The 24,347-nt window shown below is 31.9% G+C and overlaps 1 protein-coding gene across 3 annotated transcripts in view; it reads left to right on the top strand.

Moving 5' to 3' along the window:
• The window catches only part of Strn3 (striatin 3), a 91,130-nt gene that overhangs the window by 47,392 nt on the left and 19,391 nt on the right, over positions 1 to 24,347 (top strand). Inside the window, exons 6-9 of one of the 3 annotated variants that reach the window (XM_076850167.1) lie at positions 3,757 to 3,886; positions 5,412 to 5,553; positions 10,837 to 10,947; positions 20,185 to 20,325. In XM_076850167.1, coding sequence (XP_076706282.1) covers positions 3,757 to 3,886; positions 5,412 to 5,553; positions 10,837 to 10,947; positions 20,185 to 20,325 — 524 coding nt within the window. The remainder of the gene's footprint in view (positions 1 to 3,756; positions 3,887 to 5,411; positions 5,554 to 10,836; positions 10,948 to 20,184; positions 20,326 to 24,347) is intronic. The other 2 variants (XM_076850165.1, XM_076850166.1) reach the window with 2 other exon arrangements.

Below are 24,347 nucleotides of genomic sequence, written 5' to 3'. Positions count from 1 at the left end.
TTATTTAGATAGTAGTGTGAAAGAAAAAAGACTATATTTTGTTTGAACTCAGAAAACTACCATATACATGTTTTTTAAAGAAAAATACCTTTGTTTAGATAATTCACATACTATACAATTCACACATCGAAGGAATGTAACTTAGTAGTTTTTAGACTATTCAAGAGTTGTTCAATCTGTTTAGAACATTTTCATCACCCTAAAAACAAAACCTGTATCTATTAATTGTCACTTTCCATTCTCCCTTACCCTCCATTGTAGACAAATAGTCTACTTATTATTTCTTTAGATTTGGATGCTCTGGATATTTCATACAAATTGTCTTTTGTGAATCATTTATAAGCATAATATTTTCAAAGTTCATCCATGTCTAGCATGCACCAGTACTTTATTCCTTTTTATTGCTGAATAGCATTTCATTTTGTGGATGATAATAGCATGTTTTGTTTTATGTGTTATCCAGTTGAAGGGCATGTGGATTGTTTTCACATTGGGAAATGCTGAATAACTTTGAGGAACTGCCAAACTTTTCCAGAGTGGCTGCACTATTTTACATTCATATCAGCAGTGCTATAAAGGTTTTGGTTCTTATTGTCTGTCTACCAGATATGCTTTTGATTTATAGAAACTGCATCAATGCAAGAAGTCAAGCAGTGAAACGTCTTTCATTTTTTACCATGTTTTTCTGCGTAACATAGGTGAAAACATTGAAAAAAGAGAGAATAGAATAATATTTTCAAAGTGTCAAATAGCAAATTAGCTGATTTAGAACTTAGAAATTGAGACTGGGTTGTGGTAAGTGGTAGAGCGCTCGCCTAACGTGTGAGGCACTGGGTTCAATCCTCAGCACCACATAAAAATAAATAAAATAAAGATATTGTGTCCATCTACAACTTAGAAAAAATAAAAAGAACTTAGAAATTAATAATATCCACAGTTTATAAGCTAATGTTATTTTATACCCTTAATGTATTTTGATGACAAATAATTGTCTAAAACGTGTTCTATAAACTTGGTAATTCAACTCAATGCAAGCTTTTTTTTTTTTTTTTTTTTTGGTTGTGCTGGGTTGAACTCAGGGTCTTGTGCATGCAAGATAAGCACTCTACCAACTGAGCTATATCCCCAGCCCCTAGCGCAAGCTTTTTTTTTTTTTCTTTAATATTTTTATTAATTATTGATGGACCTTTATTTATTTATATGTGGTGCTGAGAATTAGACCCAGAGTCTCTCACATGCTAGGCAAGCACTCTACCATTGAGCCACAACCCCAACCCCCTAACACAAGCTTTTGATTTAGGGTTTTTACTTCTGAGAAATAGGCTCTTTAATAAAGTCAATTCGATATCATATAGGGCTTATATTTTCTTTACTCTGATTTCAGGAAACATTAAGTATTTTGTAGCATTAGAGAAAAAGTATCACCATGCATTTTCAACCACTGGTTAATCTGTACAGCTAACCATACTAAGTAGTTCATAGAATTTATCAATATTTTAGACTAATGAAGTTTGCTGTAGCATACCTGAGTCTGAAATCTGAATTAAAGGTCCATGACAGACTATACTGTTTTTCATAAAACTTCTTGCTTTTGCAAGATAATGACTTCATAGTAGTTTTTATGGGGGTGGGAGGAAACAGGCAAAAGCCATATACTACAAGCTCTGACTTCTTTTTTTTTTTTTTTTTTTTAAATGTGAAATGTGTGTATGCGTACATATTTTTTTTTTTTAAAGAGAGAGTGAGAGAGGGGGAGAGAAAGAGAGAATTTTAATATTTTATTTTTTAGTTTTCGGCGAACACAACATCCCTGTCTGTATGTGGCGCTGAGGATTGAACCGGGGCCGCACGCATGCCAGGCGAGCGCGCTACCGCTTGAGCCACATCCCTGGCCCAAGCTCTGACTTCTTTTTTTTTTTTTTTTTTTTTTTAAAGAGAGAGAGAAGAGAGATTTATTGTTTATTTTTCAGTTTTTTTGGCGGACACAACATCTTTGTTCGCATGTGGTGCTGAGGATCGAACCCGCGCCGCACGCATGCCAGGCGAGCGCGCTACCGCATGAGCCACATCCCAGCCCAAGCTCTGACTTCTTAACAAACCTTTTAATTGTACATTATAGTATCGTTGGCATAGTATTATGCACAGTAGATCTAGAACTTCTCATCTTTGAATCTCTACACATTGAACAAATCCTCATTTCCCTCTCCCTCCAGATCATGGCAGCCACCATTCTACTAAGTTATTAATGGGTTATTGAAAACTCCTAGGAATAAGAAAAGGGTATAACACGTGTATAGAGATTTCAGCAAAATGGTATTTTATCACGTTCTTATTTATAATAGGAAAAAAAAATCAGAAGCAAACTTACTATCCAATAGTAAAGAATGATAAATTTTAGACTCATCATATTAGGGGCAGTATGCCTAATGGTTAAGAGTGTGAATTCTGAAGATAGACTGGATTTGAATCCTAACTTTATACCACTTACTAACTTCGACATTGGGCACAGGACCTTATATTTCCACTTTTGCAAAATGGGGATCATAGGATTTATGTGAGAAAGAAATGAATTAATGTAAGACAATTATAACAGTGCCTGGTATGTAGTAAACATTATGTGTTTGATCTTATGGAGTATTATGTATCCAAGTGAAACGTTAATCCCCCTAAGAGTAGTGTTTACTAGATTCTACATAGTCATCATCACTGTTCTGTTTCTTCCTTTTTTTAAAAATTTTTTTTTATACCTTAATTTTATTTATTTTTATGTGGTGCTGAGGATTGAACCCAGGGCCTCACATGTGCTAGGCAAGTGCTTTCTGCCACTGAGCCACAACCCCAGCCCACTGTGTTCTGTTTCTTAATTTGTGGTAGTAGGATGTTTTGGATTTTATAATATCTACTTAAGTTGATTCAGTTCTTATGTAGATCTTGTAAGTGAGGAAAACTGTGCAATGTCTAAATAATGGTCTGATTTATCTTTGAATCTCCCACTATCATTCCTTTTCCTTTTGTACTCTGTTTATAATCTCAGGGCCAAAATTTATAGCCTTTCTCTAGAAAGTACACTGATTCTTTTTAATCTTTTTACTGTCTAGCCTTTCTTTTGACCTCATTTTCCCTTCATCTTGATATATTAATTTTTTATTCTATTATTTGCTTTTTTAAGATGAGAGAGGTACTAAATTGTTGACAAAGAAAAGAAATTTGTAATACAGACTTCCATTTAAACATTGACGTCAAAGGCATTTGCTTTCCAAAAGTTCATCACAAATGACTGTAAAGGGCTTAGTTCTGTGAAGGGCTTAAAATGAATCAACATAATGGAACAAAAAAATTGGTTATAGCTAGGCATAGTGGCACATGCCTATAATCTCAGCAATTTGGGAGGCAGGAAGACTGCCAAATTCAAGGCCAACCTTGGCAACATAGCAAGATCTGTCTCACAGGAAAAAATAGCCCTTGCCTAGTATTTGTGAGGCCACATTTGTGGGCTCAATCTCCAGTACCACCAGGAGAAAAAAATAAGAGAGAAAAAAATAAAGATACCAAGGGGGTGCGTGCAGGGGACAGGGCTTGGGAGTTCAGTGGTAGAATGCTTGGCCAGTGTATACAAGGTCTTGGGTTTGATTCTCAACACTGGAAACAGAGAAAAAGAAGAAACAAACAAAAAAGCGGGCATTTAAAATAGGAACCAAAAAGAAATATTGGAATCAACCTTTATGCCTTTGGTTTCATCTTTTTCCTTTCCCACAGGCCTACTGGTGATGTTCTTGAGACATTCAATTTCTTAGAAAATGCTGATGACAGTGATGAAGAAGAGGAAAATGACATGATTGAAGGCATCCCAGAAGGAAAAGATAAACATCGGATGAATAAACACAAAGTAGGAAATCAGTTTTATATTCTTATTAGCTTTAGTATTTGAATAGTAATTTGAATAATAATTTTTTAGATAAGTTCCATTGGGAATGATTGATCATTGTTTATAGCAAGGTACCTCAAAGTTTTATATATTTTCAATTCTTACTGAATTATGCTTATATAATGAGAATTATTATTTGCTGTATTGTTCATTAAACAGGCATGAAGAGGTCTGTTTTTATAGGACTAGTTTAGTGGGTTTTTATTTTAGTCTTTTTATTTTTTAAGTTGTAGTTGGACACATACCTTTATTTTATTTATTTTTAATTTTTATGTGGTGTTGAGGATTAAACCTAGTGCCTCACATGTTTGAGGCAAGTGCTCTACCACTGAGCTACAACCCTAGCCCCTAGTCCAGTGGTTTTGAAACTTTTTTAAAAAGTTAACATCCATGGACTGGGACTGGGGCTCAGTGGTAGTGCTCTTGGGCTGGGACTGGGGCTCAGTGGTAGTGCACTTGCTGGCATGTGTGAAGCACTGGGTTCGATTCTCAGCACCACATATAAATAAATAATAAAGGTCTATCAACAGCTTAAAAAATATACATGTATTTAAAAAAAAAAATGTTAACAACCTTGCCACTCTGGCCACAATTGAAAAATCACTGCTGAAATTTTCTCTTCATGTATAGTACACAGGTGATAAAATTACCTGAAGCTGCCATGGGTATATTCCCACCCTGGGTAAGGGAGTAATGTATGGAGTGTAAATATGTGTCAACATTCTCATTCTTTGGTAAGGATAAAGAAAACTTTGCTCATAACCTAACAAATAGATTTATTTTATTTTAGTGGTGATGGGATTGGCTACAGGAGCAAAAGTGGAGATCATCCATTTGTGAATTACCAGAATAGTGTTCAGTATTTCACAGATGTGAAAAAAGTTGTGAATAAATTTAGGTGTGGTACATTGGGATTTTTTAGTAATATAGAAAAAATGACAATGTTCCTCAAAAGCTTCTAGTCTACAATGGCTGTTTTCAATTCTTACATATCCCACATGTATAATATATACTTTAACAGAAACAGAGATTTTTTTATTCTTTCCTACTCTTTTTGTTCTGGGAGGTAGGATGCTAATATCATACCATGAACTTAACATTAGTTATTAAGCTACATAGATCATGCATGCAATTTAATTCAAGTATATGAGCTCAATTCAAGATAAGCTGTCAGAATGCTAGTGAATGGTTCTTTAATGGGAGCACTGAGAGTCTACTATAATTAAAGAAGTTAACTCTTGATGAATAGCACTTTAACCATTTTTTATATCACAGTATTTGAATCACATCTTACAAATGGCTTGGCATAGCACTGTTGAACCATTTATCTAAGATATAATTTGAGACTTATGAATTACATAGAAAGTCTAAAAATTTGGATCCAAAATAATTTTAAAATGGGTATGAAAACATGGTTATGAAATACTAAAAGATCCTTTTAAAATTTAGGATTAAAAATAATTCTTGGTTTATATTCTGTTTATAGATAGGTAATGAAGGCTTAGCTGCAGACCTAACTGATGATCCTGATACAGAGGAAGCACTGAAAGAATTTGATTTTTTAGTGACTGCTGAAGATGGTGAAGGAGCTGGAGAAGCACGGAGTTCAGGGGATGGCACTGAATGGGGTAAGGTGATAAAGAAATATGGGGGTGGGAGGAAATCTATCATTTAAAGATAGATTATTATTATGTGGAATTTTTGTATCTGAAGGTATGGTGGAAGGTAAACAGAGAGCAAGGAGAAGTGGTATTGAATAATTACAGGGTATTTTGTACCAGTTTATTTAGATTTGGTGACTAAACTTTCATATTTTACATTTATCTTGATTTAAAGTTGAAATGTATTATTGATTTGGAAATCTCTTTCCTCATAGCTTTTTTTTTTTTTAATAAGCATTACTCATTGTTAAACATTCCATTATTTAATTTGATTAGTCTAGATTTAAGAGGACACAAGTCTGAGTAAGTAGGGTATTACCTGACTTATTGATAGGCAGGAATACAGCTCTACAATGAGCAAGATTTAATGAAGACATTAAACTTTTTCACATGTAATAGTCAGTGTGCAAATGTTAAGGCCTCAGTTTTGGAAGTCATACATAATGCTAATAATAATTCAGCCAAAACCAAAAGAGAGAAAGCAGTCTGTCTGTACAGGACTAAAAACTCTATTTGGTAGTAAAATAAAAGTCTAAAAAATATTTCAAGGCAATAGATTATGTCCAGTGTGTTTTCCCTGTTAAAAATGTTCATTCAGTCATTGTTAAATATTGACATGTTGTCTGGTAGGGGTGGAACTCAAAAGTGTTTATAGAGCTTTATTGGAGAAGATCATGTTAATACATCAAAGTTTTGCTTTATTACTATCAAGAGCAGTTATCACCAAATTGTTTAAAACTACTTTGGGGATAGAAATCATAACTTGGAGCTTTAAAAAAATTCATTTGTGTATTGAATCTGAAGATTGCTAATAGCAAAAGAGAAAAACCTTCTATTAAGATAATATTTATTGACTTTCTTGATACAAAAATTGATTACTTAAAAGATTTCAATGTTTTATTAAGGTTTCTCTTTTTTTTCTTTTTAAACTATCTTTCTCTTTTTAAAAAAAATCTTTATTTTGTTTATTTGTTTTTATGTGGTGCCTAAGGATTGAACCCAGTGCCTCACAGGTGTGAGGCAGGTGCTCTGCCATTGAGCTACAACCCCAGCCCTTATTAAGGTTTTTCTTTTCTTTTTTTTTTTTTTTTTTTGAATTTTTTAATATTTATTTTTTATTTATCGGCGGACACAACATCTTTGTTTGTACATGGTGCTGAGAATCAAACCCGGGCCGCACGCATGCCAGGCGAGCGCGCTACCACTTGAGCCACATCCCCAGCCCTTATTAAGGTTTTTCATTGGGTATAATTTCAACCTCATATTTAGATCTTTCTTCTTTCTTCTAAATGGAAATGGAAGACCATACTCCACAGTTGCTTTCTAGACTTAGTATGTTTTTGTATTTATTATCTGAAAATGGCAATATTTTAGAAATTTATTCTTACTCGGGAGAAACAGTATAAGATTCCATTTTTTGTTTTGGTTTTTTCCCCCTAGTTTCTGAATGTATCCCATTTAATGTTGGAAATTTTTTTTCTAATAATTTAAAAAGTACTAATATTTTGTTATTAATATTTTAAAAGAACCTAGTATTTTATAATGCACGTATATTTCAGAAGATTTGGAACCCATAAATAAATGTGCGGAAGAAAATTAAAATATACCTATAGATGCTACTTTGTAGTGAGAACCAGTTAACATTTGTATTAGCATATGACTATTTATATGTAATTTATTTAAATAACAGAGGGTTTATCAAGCATCTGTTTAGCTAAATCTTGGCAGATATTCATTCCTATTGCCTGAACCTAAAGTGACTAGAACTTTAACTCTTAGTCAAAAAGATCAAAACAAAAATTTCAGGAATTTACTTTGTGAAATTAAATGTTTTATTATTTTAATTAAAAAGTATCCAGTTATGTACAACTGAATGGTCCTTCTGTCCAAAGACTTTTTAAGGCAAAGTTCAATACTTTATGTACTTTTTATTATCAGCATTTGAGTGACCTATGTCTCATTATGTAAGTGGAAGTAACCAATAAAGCCTCTTATTTCCAGATGGAACTGAAACATTAAAACATTTTAGGTTTTTTTTTTTTTTTTTTTGGTACCAGGGAGTGAACCCAGGAGCACTTACCCATTGAGCCCCAGCCCTGTTTTTAATCTTTTATTTTGAGAAAGGGTCTTGTTAAGTTGCATAGGGCCTTGCTAACTTGCTAAGGATGCCTTTGAACTTAAGTTCTTGATGAAATAAAGAACTCTCAAGTACAAAGTGGCTCAAGTATTTTTTTCCCATAAGAAAAACTATCAAAGGACCTATACAATATTCTTAAAGTTCATCATTTGTACTCAACAAATGTCATTAATTTTGTCTGAAACAAAGAGGATAGATATGCAACATTCCTTTTGTACTTATTTAATTTTCTAGGACTTTTAATAAATTTATAAACGGGAAGGTGATTTTCATATTCAAATTATTGGGTTAAGAAGATTTTAGCATAAAAAAAGAACACAGATTTTTTAAAAGTAAATTCTGAATCCTTTTATAAAATCACTGCTACTTTGAAAGATTTAATCCTCTCTTTTAAAAAGAAACTTTTTTTTTTTAAGTTATAAATGGACACAATACCTTTATTTTACTTATTTGTGTGGTGCCAAGGATCAAACCCAGTGCCTCAGGTGTGATAGGCAAGCCCTCTAACCCTGCACTACAATCCCAGCCCTTAATTCTTTTTTTATCTGTCATTTACATGAGGTAGTCTGAGATAGATGTTAGTAATTTTTAAGTTCTTCTCATTAAAAATTTAAGATACCAACTTTTTTTTTTTTTATCCCCCTCATAGACACTAGACATTTTTAAGGATGTTTGAAACTTACTCTTTGAAACTGTGATCTCTGGAAATTAATAGGACTACAAAATACCATTGCTACCTGAATCTATGTTTTTAAATACTGTGGGTAAAGTGTTGAATATTTGCACGAAATTAAGTTAGTTACAAATTTATGCTACAGTTAGATGATTTGTATAATTCCTCTACTTTGGTAATCAGAATTATCATAACAGAAATATTATGTTTTTGTAGTTTTGAGTTGTTAGGAGTCAACTTTTTTGTGCATGTTTGTGCTTTCTTTTAGACAAAAAACCGTTCCCATAATTTATTCAACCTCATTTCTCGGTATTTTTTCCCCCCCTAGATTTTTTAAAAACAGGATTAAAATGTAGAAGATTATGCTGCTTCTTCCCCTTTGCTCTTACGTAATTCTTATAAGCAATATCAAATCAACTGTTACTTAACAGGCAAGTTTTAGGATGTTGTTTGTGCACATATGCATTCACCAACCTATTCTTTGCACTGCCTAAGTTTACCTTTGTTTTCTAGATTTGGGGTTATCTTGCAAGTAATATTTGTGTTTTTTCCTTAAGCTTATCCTTTTTTCATTCTCTTTGCTTTTTCACTCCACTCTTTTTTGCTACTGTAGTTAGAGCTATTCACAGCTTTAATCTCTCTACAAAGGTCTTTTAGAAAACTGTTCAACTATATTAATTAAAATTTTCTGTCCTAATTTCCTAAATAAAGTTTATATCATTCAAGTGAGGTTTTTCCTCTCTGATATAAAAAGTATTTCCTCAAATGTGTCAGTTTGTATTGCTTGAAGTAGCTGACAGTAGTTGTTAGTGTCATTAAGAAGACTGCAAAATGATTAATTATTTGGATCACATTTTTCTAGGTGTATTCAGTAAATTGACAGAATTCCTGACATAATACAATTTTCAGGAAACTTCATGATTAGAGTACTTGAAAACTTTATTTTCTCTTAAGTCAGTATTACAGCTATGTTATGAACAGTATTATAGATTGCAGATTTGACAGTCCTACCTGTTAATTTCAGTTTGCATAACCTAGTTTCAAGTAAAGTTAGCAGATTGGAGCATAGACTTTAGTTTTTTGTATATTGACCACCTATAATTATAGGTGTAGTCATCAGAGAATAACTCAAAATTGTAGTGATAAAGACTCAAGGTACAGTAAATATTTGAATTTCTGTGTGCTGTTCAAATATGAAAATTTCTTGTTTGCTACATACAATAGTGTATAAGTGGAAAGGTGGGGGCTTTTTTTGTGTGTGTGTGTTTTGTTTTTGTTTTTTTATGTCCACATTATAGGTTGAGTCAGGAATGCCTTGCAAGTTTCTAAGATTATGAACTAGAATATACTGAGTTAACAAGTATTTTTTCACTAAAATTTTATTATTCAGTCTGATTGGCTTAGCCCTAGGTGTTTTGATATAATTTTTATTTAAAAACAGGGTTTCATAAGCTCCTAATTGTTAATCTATAAGTTAAATTTCCCAATAATATGACTGCTTTAAAACTAAGTAAAAGAATCCCCTAAGTACTTAAAATAATTATGAAAGACTTAACAATTTTTATACTGCCTCTTTTTAATGTTTTTTCTCTAGTTCACTATGAGTGAGTTTTTTCGAGGCACAGCATTTACTTAAAACAAATAGTTATTATTCACTGAAATGTTATCTTTAGCAGATGTATAGCAAGATGTTTTCACTTCTCCATGCTTGTCACTGTTTTATCTTACCCTAAAAAAAAATCAACTCTAAAAAATTCTTCAGTGGAATTTGAGTTTTGTGTTTTGTGTTTTTTGTTTTTGCTAATCTTAGTTGTAGTCCAATGGAAGAAGGTAATGAGATGTTGAACTATTTGGGTAGGGTGGGAACAGAAGTGGGATTCTCTGAATGCTTTGTATGAATTATTTGAGACATTGTATTTTGGAACTATATGTATGTATTATATTGGACTAGAATGCCTCTCCATTAGTACAGTTTTCCTGTGCATGCAGAATCAGTGTGACAGAAGGTGCATGAATATTTTCATCAATGAGATGGCACTGACCTTTCTAGCTTGCACTTATATGAGTATTTCGCATGTAATTCATTCATTTGCTTTTATAATGCTGGCTGTGTAATTTTTATTAACATTTTTATAAAGATGCAGTGATCTATTTTTTATAATATTAGATTTCTAACGTCAGTCCATTGAAAGAATAATCTTCAAATTTGTAATACATAAAAATGAACCACTATTGGTATTAAATGTTTAGAAATGTTTAGAAACTTGGGCATTTAGTTTTGAGTTGTGAATACCAAAACTGAGACTGCACCTTTAAAATATTTTGAGTATATGCTATTAAACATTTTTATTATGATTATGTAAAGCTATAATAGTTTACTGCCAACAGCTTGCATTGCCAACCGCTGATGTTTTTTCTTTTAATAATATGCTGCATGTAGATAAAGATGACCTCTCCCCAACTGCTGAGGTTTGGGATGTAGACCAGGGACTAATAAGTAAACTGAAGGAACAGTACAAGAAGGAACGAAAGGGGAAGAAAGGGGTGAAGAGTAAGTGCAGATTCTGACTATTATAATTTTTGTTTACCAATACTGAGAATAAAAGTTTTTGATTGTTTTTTTATGTCATTTTATGTTTTGTTTCATAAAGGGGGCAACTAACTTTAAACTTTGTCTGTTGTATAATTGAAACTTATGGATATCATTTAGGATGTTATTGATCAAGGAGGAAATCCTTTTACATATGTGGGCAAGAGTGAAGGAAATTTTTTTTTAGTTTTTTTTTTTTTTTAAAGCTCTTATAAAGTTTACCAAATTTGTAAGGAATATTGGAATTAAAAATAGTAGATATTCATTCAAAAAGGAAAAATAAATTTCTCCATTTTTGATACATAGGGAATTAAAGCTATAACCAACTCATATCCAAGTTAGTTTGGGAATTCTTACATATAATAAGCAAGAAAGCCCCTTCCAAGTTTCTGCTTTCTGATAATAATCCAACAGAAATAATAGCCACAAAACTTCTATTGGTTCGTATTTTCTTGGCTACTAGGAAGGGTAATGGTGATGTTTATTTAGTCAAATAGCTGGGTGTCTTTTGGTATCAGGGTATATTTTTCAATGTGTTGTGTTTAGCCAATGTACTGCAAAAGTATAAATACAGTTGTGTTATTTATTTCTCTGTATAATTAACTCATTTTCATTTTGTGAAGCAAACTTTTTGGGAAAAAAGAAAAGCACCCACAGTGGGGAAAAATGACCCACATAAAAACCTTCTTCAGACCTGTGGAAACCCTTGAAACTTGTTTTGGGGCTGTTGACTCCTAGTCTCATCTTTTTTGCTTTATCAAAGAATGTATGATAAAGGTAAAACCACAGAGGCATTCTTTCATATTCTTTTTTCTAGTGACACATAGAAAAGTTTATAGAATGACACATATAAAGAATGAAAATTTCCTTCAGTAAAGCATTTTTTGAGTGATTTATTGTAGAAGCTAATAAGAGGGATTTTAGAGGATTTTACCTGTTTTATAAGTTTTTGTAACTGTAAGCTAGTTTATGCTATTGCATATAAATTAAAGGGCAAACTATTCTTCAAGAAGTTTCATACTATTGGGAACTGCTTATTATATGGAGTAATATTTGGTGCTAAACTAGGATTGTGTTCAGATTTAAAATCATTTACCTATAGTGTGTGCATGAGTATGAAAGTATGATTGCATGGTTGGCTTTTAGGATAGATAAAATGAAGTTACATCTTTAGTATATAGTTTTCTTTCTTTCTTTTTGATACTGGAGAATGAACCCAGGGGCACTGCATCACCAGTCCTTTTATCTTTGGAGACAGATTCTCACTAAGGAACTGTGGCTGGCCTCAAGTTTGCAGTATTTCTGCCTTAGCTTCCTGAGGTGCTGGGATTACAGGAGTGCCCCACTGCATCAGGCTGTTTTTCTTTTTAAGAAATGAAGTGTTTATTTTAATATTAGATTGCTTTATATATGTTGTCATGGAGTTAATCTGCTGAAGGTTTCTTTAGAAATTCTTAGGTAATGTTGCTTCCAATTTAAAATAGAAGTATCCCATTTATTTTGTTTTGATAAACCTGTATCTTTTTGAGGTTCGGAAATACTAGTCTTTTCACTGTCTTTTTAGTTGTAGGTTTTACATTTTTCTAAAAATCCCTTTTAAAATAAATACCTGCTTAATAAATATTAAAAACAGATGAACAAAAATCAAATTGTTAAATCTTCATTAAAAATGTGCCGATTTAGCTAACAGTTCATAGAAAACATCGCTTTATGTCAGCTAATATTCTTGTGTGTTTTCAACTTTTTTCTTTTCCCCTTTTTAACTAAGCTACCCTATTGTCAATACTGGTGAAGCCAGTATGTGAAATGAGTGAAAGGGAGCTATTGATTGAATCAGGATCTAGGGACTATTGCTCTCATGTCTCAATGGTATCTTATTATCTAGATATGTATTATTTGGCCCACTCTCCTTTAATTTTGATTTTATATATTTTTAAATTAACTTTGTATATATAATTATAAAAACATTAATGTTATTTAGACAATATAAGAAATATATAGAAATATAAAGAAAAAAGCAAAAATCACCTGTAATCCTACTATCCAGATAGTATGCCTAACATTTAGCATAATTATTCATATTATACTACAAATATTGTAAAAACTTAAACTTTTTTATTTTTCAACAAGAATTAAGAAAATTTTTTTAAAATTATCAATGAACCTGTATTTTTTTTATTTGCCTTTAGTGCTGAGAATCAAACCCAGTGCCTCACATGCCAGGCAAGTGCTCTACCACTGAGCTACAACACAGCCCAAGAATATTATATGTTTTTTAAACTCATTGTTTTGTAAGTGTTTTAAAATCATGTAAAATTTCGGTGGTTATATAGTATTTCATTTTGTGAATTTTACCTAGCCTCCATTTGTGAATCTTTTAGATGGTTTAAAATTTTTAAATATGTTAAGTATCACTGTCTTTAAGATTATCTATGTAAATAGACATAGGGTTGAGGTTTCTGGCAATGTCTCAGGAAAGAATAATTAAGAAAAAAAATAAACATTAACTTTTTACATTTACTTTGACCTTCCTTAAATTTAAAAACTTTGGCTCGTGAATACAGAAAGTGTTGACTTTGAATCTCTGGCATGCAGATGAAAATTAAAGAAATGCAATATATCCTCAGTGGTTGCCGGAAACTGTGGATTGTACCAAATCCTAGAATCTCTGACAGGCAGATGAAAATTAAAGAAATACAATACATCCTCAGTGGTTGCCTAAAACTGTGGAAGGTACCAAATCCTATATACTGTTTTTTTTTTAATACATATGTGCCTGTGATAAAATTTATAGTAAGTTACAGTAAGCAATTAATAAGAATTTACCATCAACCCAGCAACCTCAAGTATAATTTTTTTGTTCCCTTTAGTTAGGAACTTTGTACCTTTTCATTTTAAGTATGCTTCCTTGATGTGTCAGAATTGTTGGCCTTTGCCTTGGGGCCATTTTTTTTTCTTCTTTTTTTTTTTTCAGTAAAACAAGAGTTACTTGAACACAAACACTGTGTGACTGTGGTATTTGATCTGAAAACCAAGAAAGCTACTTAAGTTGAATAATGAATGTGTAGCATATACAGCATGGATTTGTTGGACAGAAGCAAATCCTGGGCAGGACAAAACTCATATTTTATTACTCAGAATGGTATGCAATTTAAAACTTTAGAAATTGTTTATTTCTGAAATTTTCTATTGAATCTTTTCAGGCTCTGGTTACCATAGGTTACTGAAATCAGAAAACAGAACCACAGATAACAGGGCATCACTATGAAAACTTTTTAAAATGGATAAAAAATTCATAAAACTACAGGCTTTTTTTTTTTTAAGAGAGAGAATTTTTAATATTTATTTTTTAGTTTTCGGCAGACACAACATCTTTGTATGTGGTGCTGAGGATCGAACCCGGGCCACATGCATGCCAGGCGAGCACACTACTGCTTGAGCCACATCCCCAGCCCAAAACTATAGGCTTTTGATTTCTTTTTTCCTTTGCTCCAGAATGTGAATAAATTATACCTACTGGATCTTAGTGCTAAGTGTGTACAGAATTTTTTTTCCTCCAGCTGCTTTGAGGGAAAACAATTATTTTCTAACTTTATTATAGGGATTCAGCACGTGTAATTTATTTATTTTTATGTGGTGCTGAGGATTGAACCCAAGGCCTCGCACGCGCTAGGTGAACACTCTACCACTGAGCTACACCCCAGCCCCAAGAATACTTGCTTTTTTAACTTCGTAAAGATTTATCTAAGACTTGGTTCTTAAGTAGAAAGATTTTTAAAGTACTTAAAGTTTCTCTGTCTTTAGGCTTGTTTACTCCATTCTACCCATTTTAACTGTGAGGCGAGAGTTAAAAATGACAATCTTATAGATGTACTTCAGTATTTTTTTCTTACTAAGTAAGATATATTTTAGAGATGTTAAGACCATAAAATTAAAGAGATTTTAATGTGGTTATTTTGGTTTCAGACTTCAAAAGGTTAAGCTCTGTTTTCTTTTAATTTTTATTAAGATATAATATCTGACTTAAGAAAAGTTGCAAAAATAGCACAGAAAATTCCATATACTTTTCACCCTAATTCCCTAGCCCTTAACACTTTATCACAATTGCTTTATACTTTTCTTTCTATAAATGTGTACATTTTTTTGAACAGTTCAGAAAACTAAAGTATAGATGTTCTCCCTGATACTTCAGGGTATATTACCTGACCATAGAAGTATTCTGTTTCACAACCACAGTTCAATGATGAAAATCAAGAAATTCGTATTGATAAAATATTCTAACCCAGAGCCTAATTTTCTTTGACTTTTTAATAAATGTTCTATAATTTGGGAATGTCTTCATGTTTTATTAAAATCTTGTACTGATTGGATTATTTCTATCTCCCCCCTTCCATTTTTTGCTATATTTTTATAGGACATGTAAATTAATAGTGATTAAAAATCACATAGAGTGTAGCATCTGAAGTAAGTGTGAAGCATCTGAAATCTGGGGTCTTTATTTAGAATGAAATATGTGCCAAAGCTTTAAAAGATTTTTGGGGGGGGGGGGTATTTGTTTCTGATTTTGAACATAAAAAGTTTAAACTATGCATTGCAATGACCTTTTTTTCTTTGATAGGTGCCCTGATTTTTATATCCTATTGTGACTCCTATGCTATATTATACCTATAAAATTAGGCTCATCAAGAAGATAAAACTATTTCATTTTCTTTCTTCGGAAGATCTGAAGCCTTTCTCCATTTTAAGGATTCGCATTCTGAGAATGTGTTTGCAGTTTCTGCCTCTTCATAGATGGACTTGTCTTAATTTTTCTAATTATTTTCATGTATACTAACTTTCCTATCTTTTCTGTATGTAGAATATTATTTTCTTTCTTTACTGATGTTACAGGATTGCTGTACATTTTCTGACTTAAATAACATTACTGGAAAATGGTAGTCTTTTATCTTTTTCTATAGTTCTTTTAAATATAAACTATGTGAGCTTCTCTGGATCATTTTGTAGTTTTCATTTTTTGAGCTTTGTAGTCTATATTTCTTTTAAATATAAACTATATGAGCTTCTCTGGATCATTTTCTAGTTTTCATTTTTTGAGCTTTGTAGTAGTAATTGTCATTTACTGAACCAGATCCAAGATAACAGATTTTAAAGTGTAACTGCAGTCTAAGTATCTCAAACTAGGCATTTTTCAATACATTTATGAAGAAGTTATTTTTTAACAGTAATTTTCAGTAGCTTTCAGAAGCACCTTGCACATGCTGTATGATATTTGTGATTTTTAAAAAGAAAAAAAACTGCTTATTTTCAGCAGATACAGCTTGAGCATTCTAATCCAAAAATCTGCAATCCAGAATGTTCTAAAATCAGAAGCGAATTTTGGATTTTGGAGCATTTAGATTTTGAATTTTAAGATTAGGATGCTTGACTGGTAAAAATCAATGCAAATATTCAGAAATTTTTAAAAACTCTGAAATCTGAAACACTTCTGATGCTCGGTTCCAGGCATTTCCAATAAGAGATACTCAGCCTGCAGTATAAATTCCAAAAACACATAAAATGTGCTATATTCTCTCTTGCATCAAATTAAAGACAAAAAGAAAATTGTTATGTAGCAAAGGATTTCAACTAAGGGATGCGGCTGTTTTCTGTTTCTGATTTTAATTTCACACTTGTAAAATGAACCAATCCCTCTTTCCCTCCCTTCTTCAAAGAAATATCTTATTCTAGGTATTTTTGCCTAGAGTTAGAAAGATGCTTTCAGTCACTGCATTTTTTAAAACCACAGAATCATTTTGCAGCTAAAAGTTATTTTTCCTTAACATTAAGGTGGCATAATTATTTAAGATAGTTGTCATATGAAATATTTAATTATAATGATAGAAACTAGAACAAATCTAGCATATAAGCTTATTTTTAGCTTATCTCTTTCATATTGGTTTTGCTTCAGAATATAAGGGTAGTTGACAAGCAGAGTACATATTTGAGAAAGAGAAAACATTAGATTAGTAACAAGTACTATTTTACTTATGGTAATAGAGTATATAGGAAGATAAATTTCATGTCACAAGTTTGTGTGAATTTAAAAACACTAACATAATGCAATAGTATAGTTTGGCTTGCATGTGGGCATAATCAGTGTCCTCATTTTACTGCAATCTAAAGATGTATGTTTATATAGGACTTGGAAGTCACGATTAAGATGTATTTGTATTTTTTGTAATTCAAAGTCTTTCTTGCTATAAAAATTTTTCTCATAAATTCTAGCAGCAATTGAGAACTGGCTTTTATTTAATCCTTAGTCTTTCAGTATGCCTTTAAATATTGGTTTAATATGTGTAACATTCTGTTACATTAATACTATTATAAGTTTCTCATTACTGCTAATTATATTTCAGATTTTTATATGAAATTGTTTAATATTTATAGTTAACATTTATATTTAAAATATTGCATAATTTTAAAAATCACATGAAGACATTAAATTTGCAATTGAAAGATGGTTTATACAGTACATTTCTGGTTATGAAATTGCTTTCATCTTTTGACAGCTTTGGAGAAGCTAGAATTGGAGTAGAGACGTTTCAGTTGAATGTTTGGCTGTCACATACAAATAACAATAATGACATAATTTGGGATCCTGAATGTGAACGGTGACTGGTGACTTTCACCACATGCAGTTGTGCATGCCTGTAATCCCAGCAACTTGTGAGCCTGATGCAGGAGGATCTCAAGTTTGAGGGCTCAGCAATTTAGTGAGACCCTGTCTCAAAATAAAAAAGGCTGGGAATGTAGCTCAGTGCTTGGGCTAGCATGTATTCAGGGTCTTTGGTTCAAGCTATAGTACAAACCAAAAATAAGAAAGGAAGAGAGAGAGACAGAGAAAGAAACAATGACCTTTATATTGTCTTTTACTTTCCTACCCTTCTATATTTCCAAGTCTATGTGTACTAGATGATCATTACTTCACATAGTATATAGCAAAAAAATTCTTATCTCAAGTCTTTATTTTTTATATCAGTGTTCATAAAATGAAATTATGTGTAAGTCAAACTTTAAGGTATGTACAAGTATAATAAAAGTGAGCAGAGAGAGATCAACAAAATATTTACAGAGTAAATGTTAGTTTGGAGAAATGAGATCAACAAAATATTTACAGAGTAAATGTTAGTTTGGAGAAATGAGTAGATTTGAATAGGCCAAGGTGCATTGTGTGTGTGTGTGTGTGTGTGTGTGTGTGTGTGTGTGTGTGTGAGAGAGAGAGAGAGAGAGAGAGAGAGAGAGAGAGAGAGAGATTGATTGGGAGGGAGGATGTGTGAATTATTTACCTTTGTGAATAATAGGTGAAGACAGATAGGACATACTATGGCAGAAATAACTTCAGTGAACATTGTACTATATCGAAATTGCTTTGACTGTGGAAAATTAGTGGATTATAGATCATAAAAGATAAGATTGGATAGAAAAAAATCAGATCAGATTATGAACTTTGCAAAGTACAAGATTTTAGTTAACCTTGATCCAAAGAGTGTTGAATTATCATCTGTGTTTTCAGAACAAAGGGTGATATAATAAATATGAAGATTTTGGAAAAATTAATTTTGTTGTATTCAAATTTGATTGAAGGCAAGTGGAGCTTAAGAAATAGAGGGGGGAAATTTTGAGAATTTGTTGTAGTAATCTATAAGAAAGAAAGCCCTGATTAGATTAAACTTAGTAGAAAGAGATTAGCCTGAAGAATACTTTAAAGGATTCTTTTTAAAAACAGTTTTGGTTTCCCACTTATTTTACAAATTTTAGGATTGTTAAGATTCAATTGCAGAATTTTAAGTATAGCAACTAAGTTACTGGTGGTAATTATTATACTAGTTGGTAAGTTAGAAAGGGGAGATATTTGTGAGGAAACATGTTTATTTTTTCACATTGAATTTAAGTGATAGTTGTACATCCACTTTACCTTTTTTTCATTTATTAGAGAATTTGTTTATTATCATTTCACTGGCCATGGGAAAATCCTCCAGTAACACCCAAATTTCTCAGTTATAATTATTTTAGAACATTTAGACTACTTAGAAGTTGAGTTGTATAAATACTTTTAAGAAGTTAGGAATAGTTGTAAAGTAGAACTAATAAATGTGTCAGATTCCACTTACCATTAAGTCTTACCATCTCATTGCCTGTCATTCTGTTAGGAATACTTAGATAAATGATATTTCCTATAGAGTTATTATTATGTAGATAGCCACAATGAGTTTAATTTCAGTTCATTAATGTTGACATTAGTTAGTGAATGTGAGATCATGTATGTTTGACCTTGGCTTTGCCTATTTAAATTGTTTTTATTGATTAAAGTATTTTTGTTGACTTTCCAAATATATTCTGACATTCTTAAAACTAAACTTTCTTTTAAAATACATGCTTAAAAATAAATGATTATTTCATTCTGAAGTTCCAAGTTAAAAGTACAATACAGCAGCAGATTTGGGGTTTTTTTATGTTTTAGCCTGAATTATACAGGTAGTAGCTAAAAAAAAAAGTCTCTTAAATTTATGGTATCTGAAAATGCTGATGTTTTGTACCATTACAATAAGCTCAGAGAGCTCACAAGTAAATCAGTGTTTTCAAATCTGGAAAAAGTGAAAAAAAAATTTTTAAGAGAAATTGGGATCAATTTGTTAGTGACAAATTTACACTAATGTGGCAGGAAAATACCTATGGAAACACCAGGGAAAGTTAATTGTTTGTTGCGCCCTCATAAAAATAATTTGTGATTATTTCTTTAATTTTTTAAAATAATGAATTTAGTTGAAAAGTTCATGTTTTAATCTTTACACAAGTAAGCATTAACCTAAACAGCAAATTTTTCCTTGTTTTAATGGCATCTTCTGAGTCTGAGCTTACAGAACTTGGGTTCGGTAACAACCCCCAACCCCCAATTATATGTTTAAAGTATACAGTATATATATATATATATATAAAATATACAAATATCAAAAGAATAATGAATATCTTAAATATTTAAACTCTTCATGTGTTCTTGAGGGGGTGGTATAGAAAATTGAAGATATCTTTAATTACATGATATTTTAAAAACTGGGACTTGTAATAGCCTATTCTGTTAGCAAATTGGTTTACTAAAGGCTGTTAGCAAGTCAAGCGGTAGCCATTAAATGAACCTATACTGCTGACGTTAATTTACAGGGGTCAACAGAACAAAACTCTGCGACATGATAGCTGATCTGGGAGATGATGAACTGCCCCACATCCCTTCAGGAAACATTAATCAGTCTAGGTCAGCCTCTACTAGAATGACTGATCATGAAGGTGCAAGAGCAGAGGAAGGTACAATATTTAGCTACCGTGTTTATTTACATTGTGCAAGACCTTAACTCCAAATCACATCTTAATATTTTAAATTTGCTACTGTTTAAAATTTTGAAAATCTTTTTGTATCAGAGAAAGTGTTGGGCAAGGTCCTGGTGTTATTGTCTTAGGGATTTTCGAAACTTTTGGTTTCTAACTCTTTATGTTTTTGTGTTTAAAGTTAGGTGAAGTTGTGTCTTTCTTATATCTAACTTAGAAATCTAGTAGTGGGAAATTTTACAAAATTTAACAAAACTACACAGTTTACCAAAATAAATTTAAAATAATACATATAGAAAAAGCTATTTAGTCATTTTGTCATGTGTTTTAAATTTAGCAATTGTTAATAACTACCACTTGCTAGGCAGTGTGTTCAGCATTTTACATATACATTACTTATATCTAAAAAAATTATAATAATAATTTTGAAGACATCTTATACCCCCACCCCCACCCTTTTTTGCAGTGCAGGAGATCGAACGCAGGGCCTCACACATACTAGTCAATTGTTCTGCCTTTAAGTATATTCTTGGCACCATTTTATTCTCTTAAGATTTCTGTAGTTGGGGCTGGGGCTGGGGGCTCAGCTGTAGAGTACTTGCCTGGCATGTGCAGGGCGCTGGGTTCAATCCTCAGCACCACATAAAAATAAATAAATAAAATAAAGGTATTGTGTCCAGCTACAACTAAAAAAAAAAAAATTAAAAAAAGATTTCTGTAGTGATAACTAAAGTTAAATAATTTTGTCCTTTGTTCCTTGCCTTTATCACATATTTGGGGGGGGGGTTGTAAGGGGGATTGAACTCAGGCATTCAACCACTGAGCCACCTTCCCATCCTATTTTTGTATTTTATTTAGAGACAGGGTCTCACTGAATTGCTTATTAGCACCTCGCTATTGCTGAGGCTGGCTTTGAACTCACTATCCTCCTGTCTCAGCCTCTCGAGCCATTGGGATTACAGGCATGTGCCACCACGCCAGATTTATCACATGTCAATCTGTGGGATAATTTGAAGAAAGATAAGTCACTAAAATAATAAGTCACTAAGATAGTTATATATAATAAAATATAAAATATACTAATTATTTTATTATAATAAAAGCAAAAGGAATGAAAAGTCACATCGTGCAGGAGATGTGATCTTTTTTGTGATTTTTGTGATCTCGTTTCTACTATTGAATTATTCTTATTTTGTTTTGGGAAATAATTTCTTCCATTTTCTAAAATGCACATACCAACTCTATTATGTGCAGACAGAATGCTTTTATTTTATTTGTTTTTATTTTTATGTGGTGCTGAGGATTGAACCCAGTGCCTCACGCATGCTAGGAAAGCTCTCTGCCACTGAGCTATAGCCCCAGCCCTGTTTGTTTGTTTGTTTGTTTGTTTAAAGAGAGAGAGAGAGAAAATTTTTATTTTTTAGTTTTCGGCGGACACAACAACATCTTTGTTTGTATGTGGTGCTGAGGATTGAACCCGGGTCGCCCGCATGGCAGGCGAGCGCGCTACCACTTGAACCACATCCCCAGCCCCTGTTTGTTTGTTTTTTAACAAAATAATGCATGGTACATTTGTTAGAATTTTTATAATTAATATACATTCTAAACTTCAGATTGTGCAGTTAAGACAAAGCCATATTAGCAAGAGTATAGATCCTTTTAAATGTTTCAGACTAGTGACTTAACATAAAAAAGCCAGTCAAGACTTACCACTACATAGAAATCAATTTAGAGCTGCCTCTGTGTAGTGTGTGTGTGTATGTGTGTGCGTGCGCGTGTGTGTGTGTGTGTGTGTGTGTGTGTGTGGTGTGTTTTAAAGAAAAATGTAAGTTGGTAATATCTTTCATAGTGATAGGAGGAAGGCAAGGGGAAGGTAAAACCTTATTAAAATTTGTTATTTAGAGACATTTGATTTTAACTTTGAACTGAGTTTGTAGTCTTATTTCAGTGGCAAATCCTTTCTTGTTTTCTTTTTTAATTCCTTGTTTAACCTCAATTTTTAAAGAACAAGTTACAACCTTTCAAACTATTGTTAGTAAAGACTTTAAGATATACCATGTTGCCACTGACATAAGTGGAAATTCTTTTGGGGGCTCTGTTCTTTAAATTTGATAAGATTTGAAGAGAAAGGAAGAGTTTACCTGGTTATAGTGTCCATCAAAAAGAGGAATAATAATAAATAATGACCATTCCTATCATTGAATTAAAAACTTTAATTTTTTTATTTGAATTGCTGATGACATTTTATGTTTATGTACACACGTACCATGGGTAATTATATTAACATTAATAAGATGAATTTGTAGAATGGAAATTAGCTTCGTTGGCAGGGAAACAAGGACAAACAAATTAAGTATTTACTGTGATTACCATGTGCCACAGTGATGGGTGATATCGAAAATAAAAATAATAGCTTAAGTGATATTTTTTTGTGCACCCAGATATACATGTAAATAAATGCTGAGTAAGAGGAGTGGCTTGCTTAATACAAATAAATATGTGTGCATAGAAAAAGGGATAGAAATATAATTACATGATTAATTACAAATAAGTATAATACTTTTTGGTAAATGTGGTTAATCTGAAACTCCAGTAAAACAGGCTAATATTGCCAACTAGTTAATATTGTCAAAGTACTTTCTTTCACATACCCCTAAAGTAGTCAATGGTTGATCAGAAATAATCCTGCAAAAATAATATGTTATATTTAAGTTGTTTAATTGAGCTTTTAAGTTTTGTGTTAGTGAATGTAAGTGGAAGGAATAGCATTTTAACTTAGAAACAAATTATCTTTGTACTGGCAAAAGATGCTTTTGAGTAAATTTTACTTACTGACTGATAAAATTGTTCTTAAACATAATTTTAAACTTGATTTTAAAGCTCTTAGTTATTTCTGGTATTACCAATAAGTGAACAGTAGAAATGAAAAGATCAGTGCTACAGCTTATTCAGGTTCAGCAAGTATAGTCATACTATCTAGTGTCCCCATTTATATATATTTTCTGGCAGTGCTTTCAAATTCACTTTACATCATTTGCTAAATTGCATAGCATAGTTTAATAGGATAAAAAATAACAACATAAAGATGGGAGTGGTGGCACATGCCTGTAATCTCAGTGGCTTAGGAGACTGAGGCAGGAGGATGAATGAAGTTCAAAATTAGCCTCAGCAGTGGTGAGGTACTAAGCAACTCAGTGAGACCCTGTCTCTAAATAAAATACACAATAGGGCTGGGGATGTGTCTCGGTGGTCGAGTGCCCCTGAGTTCAGTGCCCAGTACCCCATCCCCCCAAAAAAAACAAAACAAAACAAAAAAAAACAACCCACAAAGTATTCTAAATAAAGATAAATTTTACTATGGCCATAGTGTATGTGTGTATATATTGTATATTCTCAGAATTATTTTCAATAGTATTAGTGAATGCTTATTTTAATATATCATTTTTCATAGGAATTTTTAAAAATTATCAGCTTGAGCTTTTGAATGCTTTTTTTCCCAATTTGTTCATGAATTTTAAGTGTATTTTGATATGTTGTTTTGTATTATAATTACTCCAGTATTTTTTCTTGCCATCTTAATGTTAACATTTTGCTTTTAAAGCACATGTTTGAAAATTTTTGCTTACACAAACTGTCACAGCAAATATTTAGATAATAGTATAGTCAGTCATTCAAATTATAGTAATTTAACTGGTCAATAGTATGTATAGAGGAAAATATTTTAAATAATTTAATTGGAACTTCTAATATCAACATGGGAAACTGTAATGATGTACATGATACAGATGAGAAAACTAAGCAAAATGAAGCTTTCATTTCAGTTATATTTGAAATTGAAATGGCCATTCTGATTAAAAAATGTAAAGCTTTATAATCATTATACTTCATTTGTGTCATTTTAAAAGTGTCATGGTAAATAAAAGAGGACATTAAAATGAAAATTGTAGTCACAGTTTTAAAACTGGAGGGCATTCTGAAGAGCACACGAATTAACCTTATAG

Source organism: Callospermophilus lateralis, chromosome 3 (assembly GCF_048772815.1).
Source record: "Callospermophilus lateralis isolate mCalLat2 chromosome 3, mCalLat2.hap1, whole genome shotgun sequence".
Taxonomy (NCBI): Eukaryota; Metazoa; Chordata; class Mammalia; order Rodentia; family Sciuridae; genus Callospermophilus; species Callospermophilus lateralis.
Note: the sequence above shows the minus strand (reverse complement) of the source record. Positions and strands in the feature narration are given on the sequence as shown.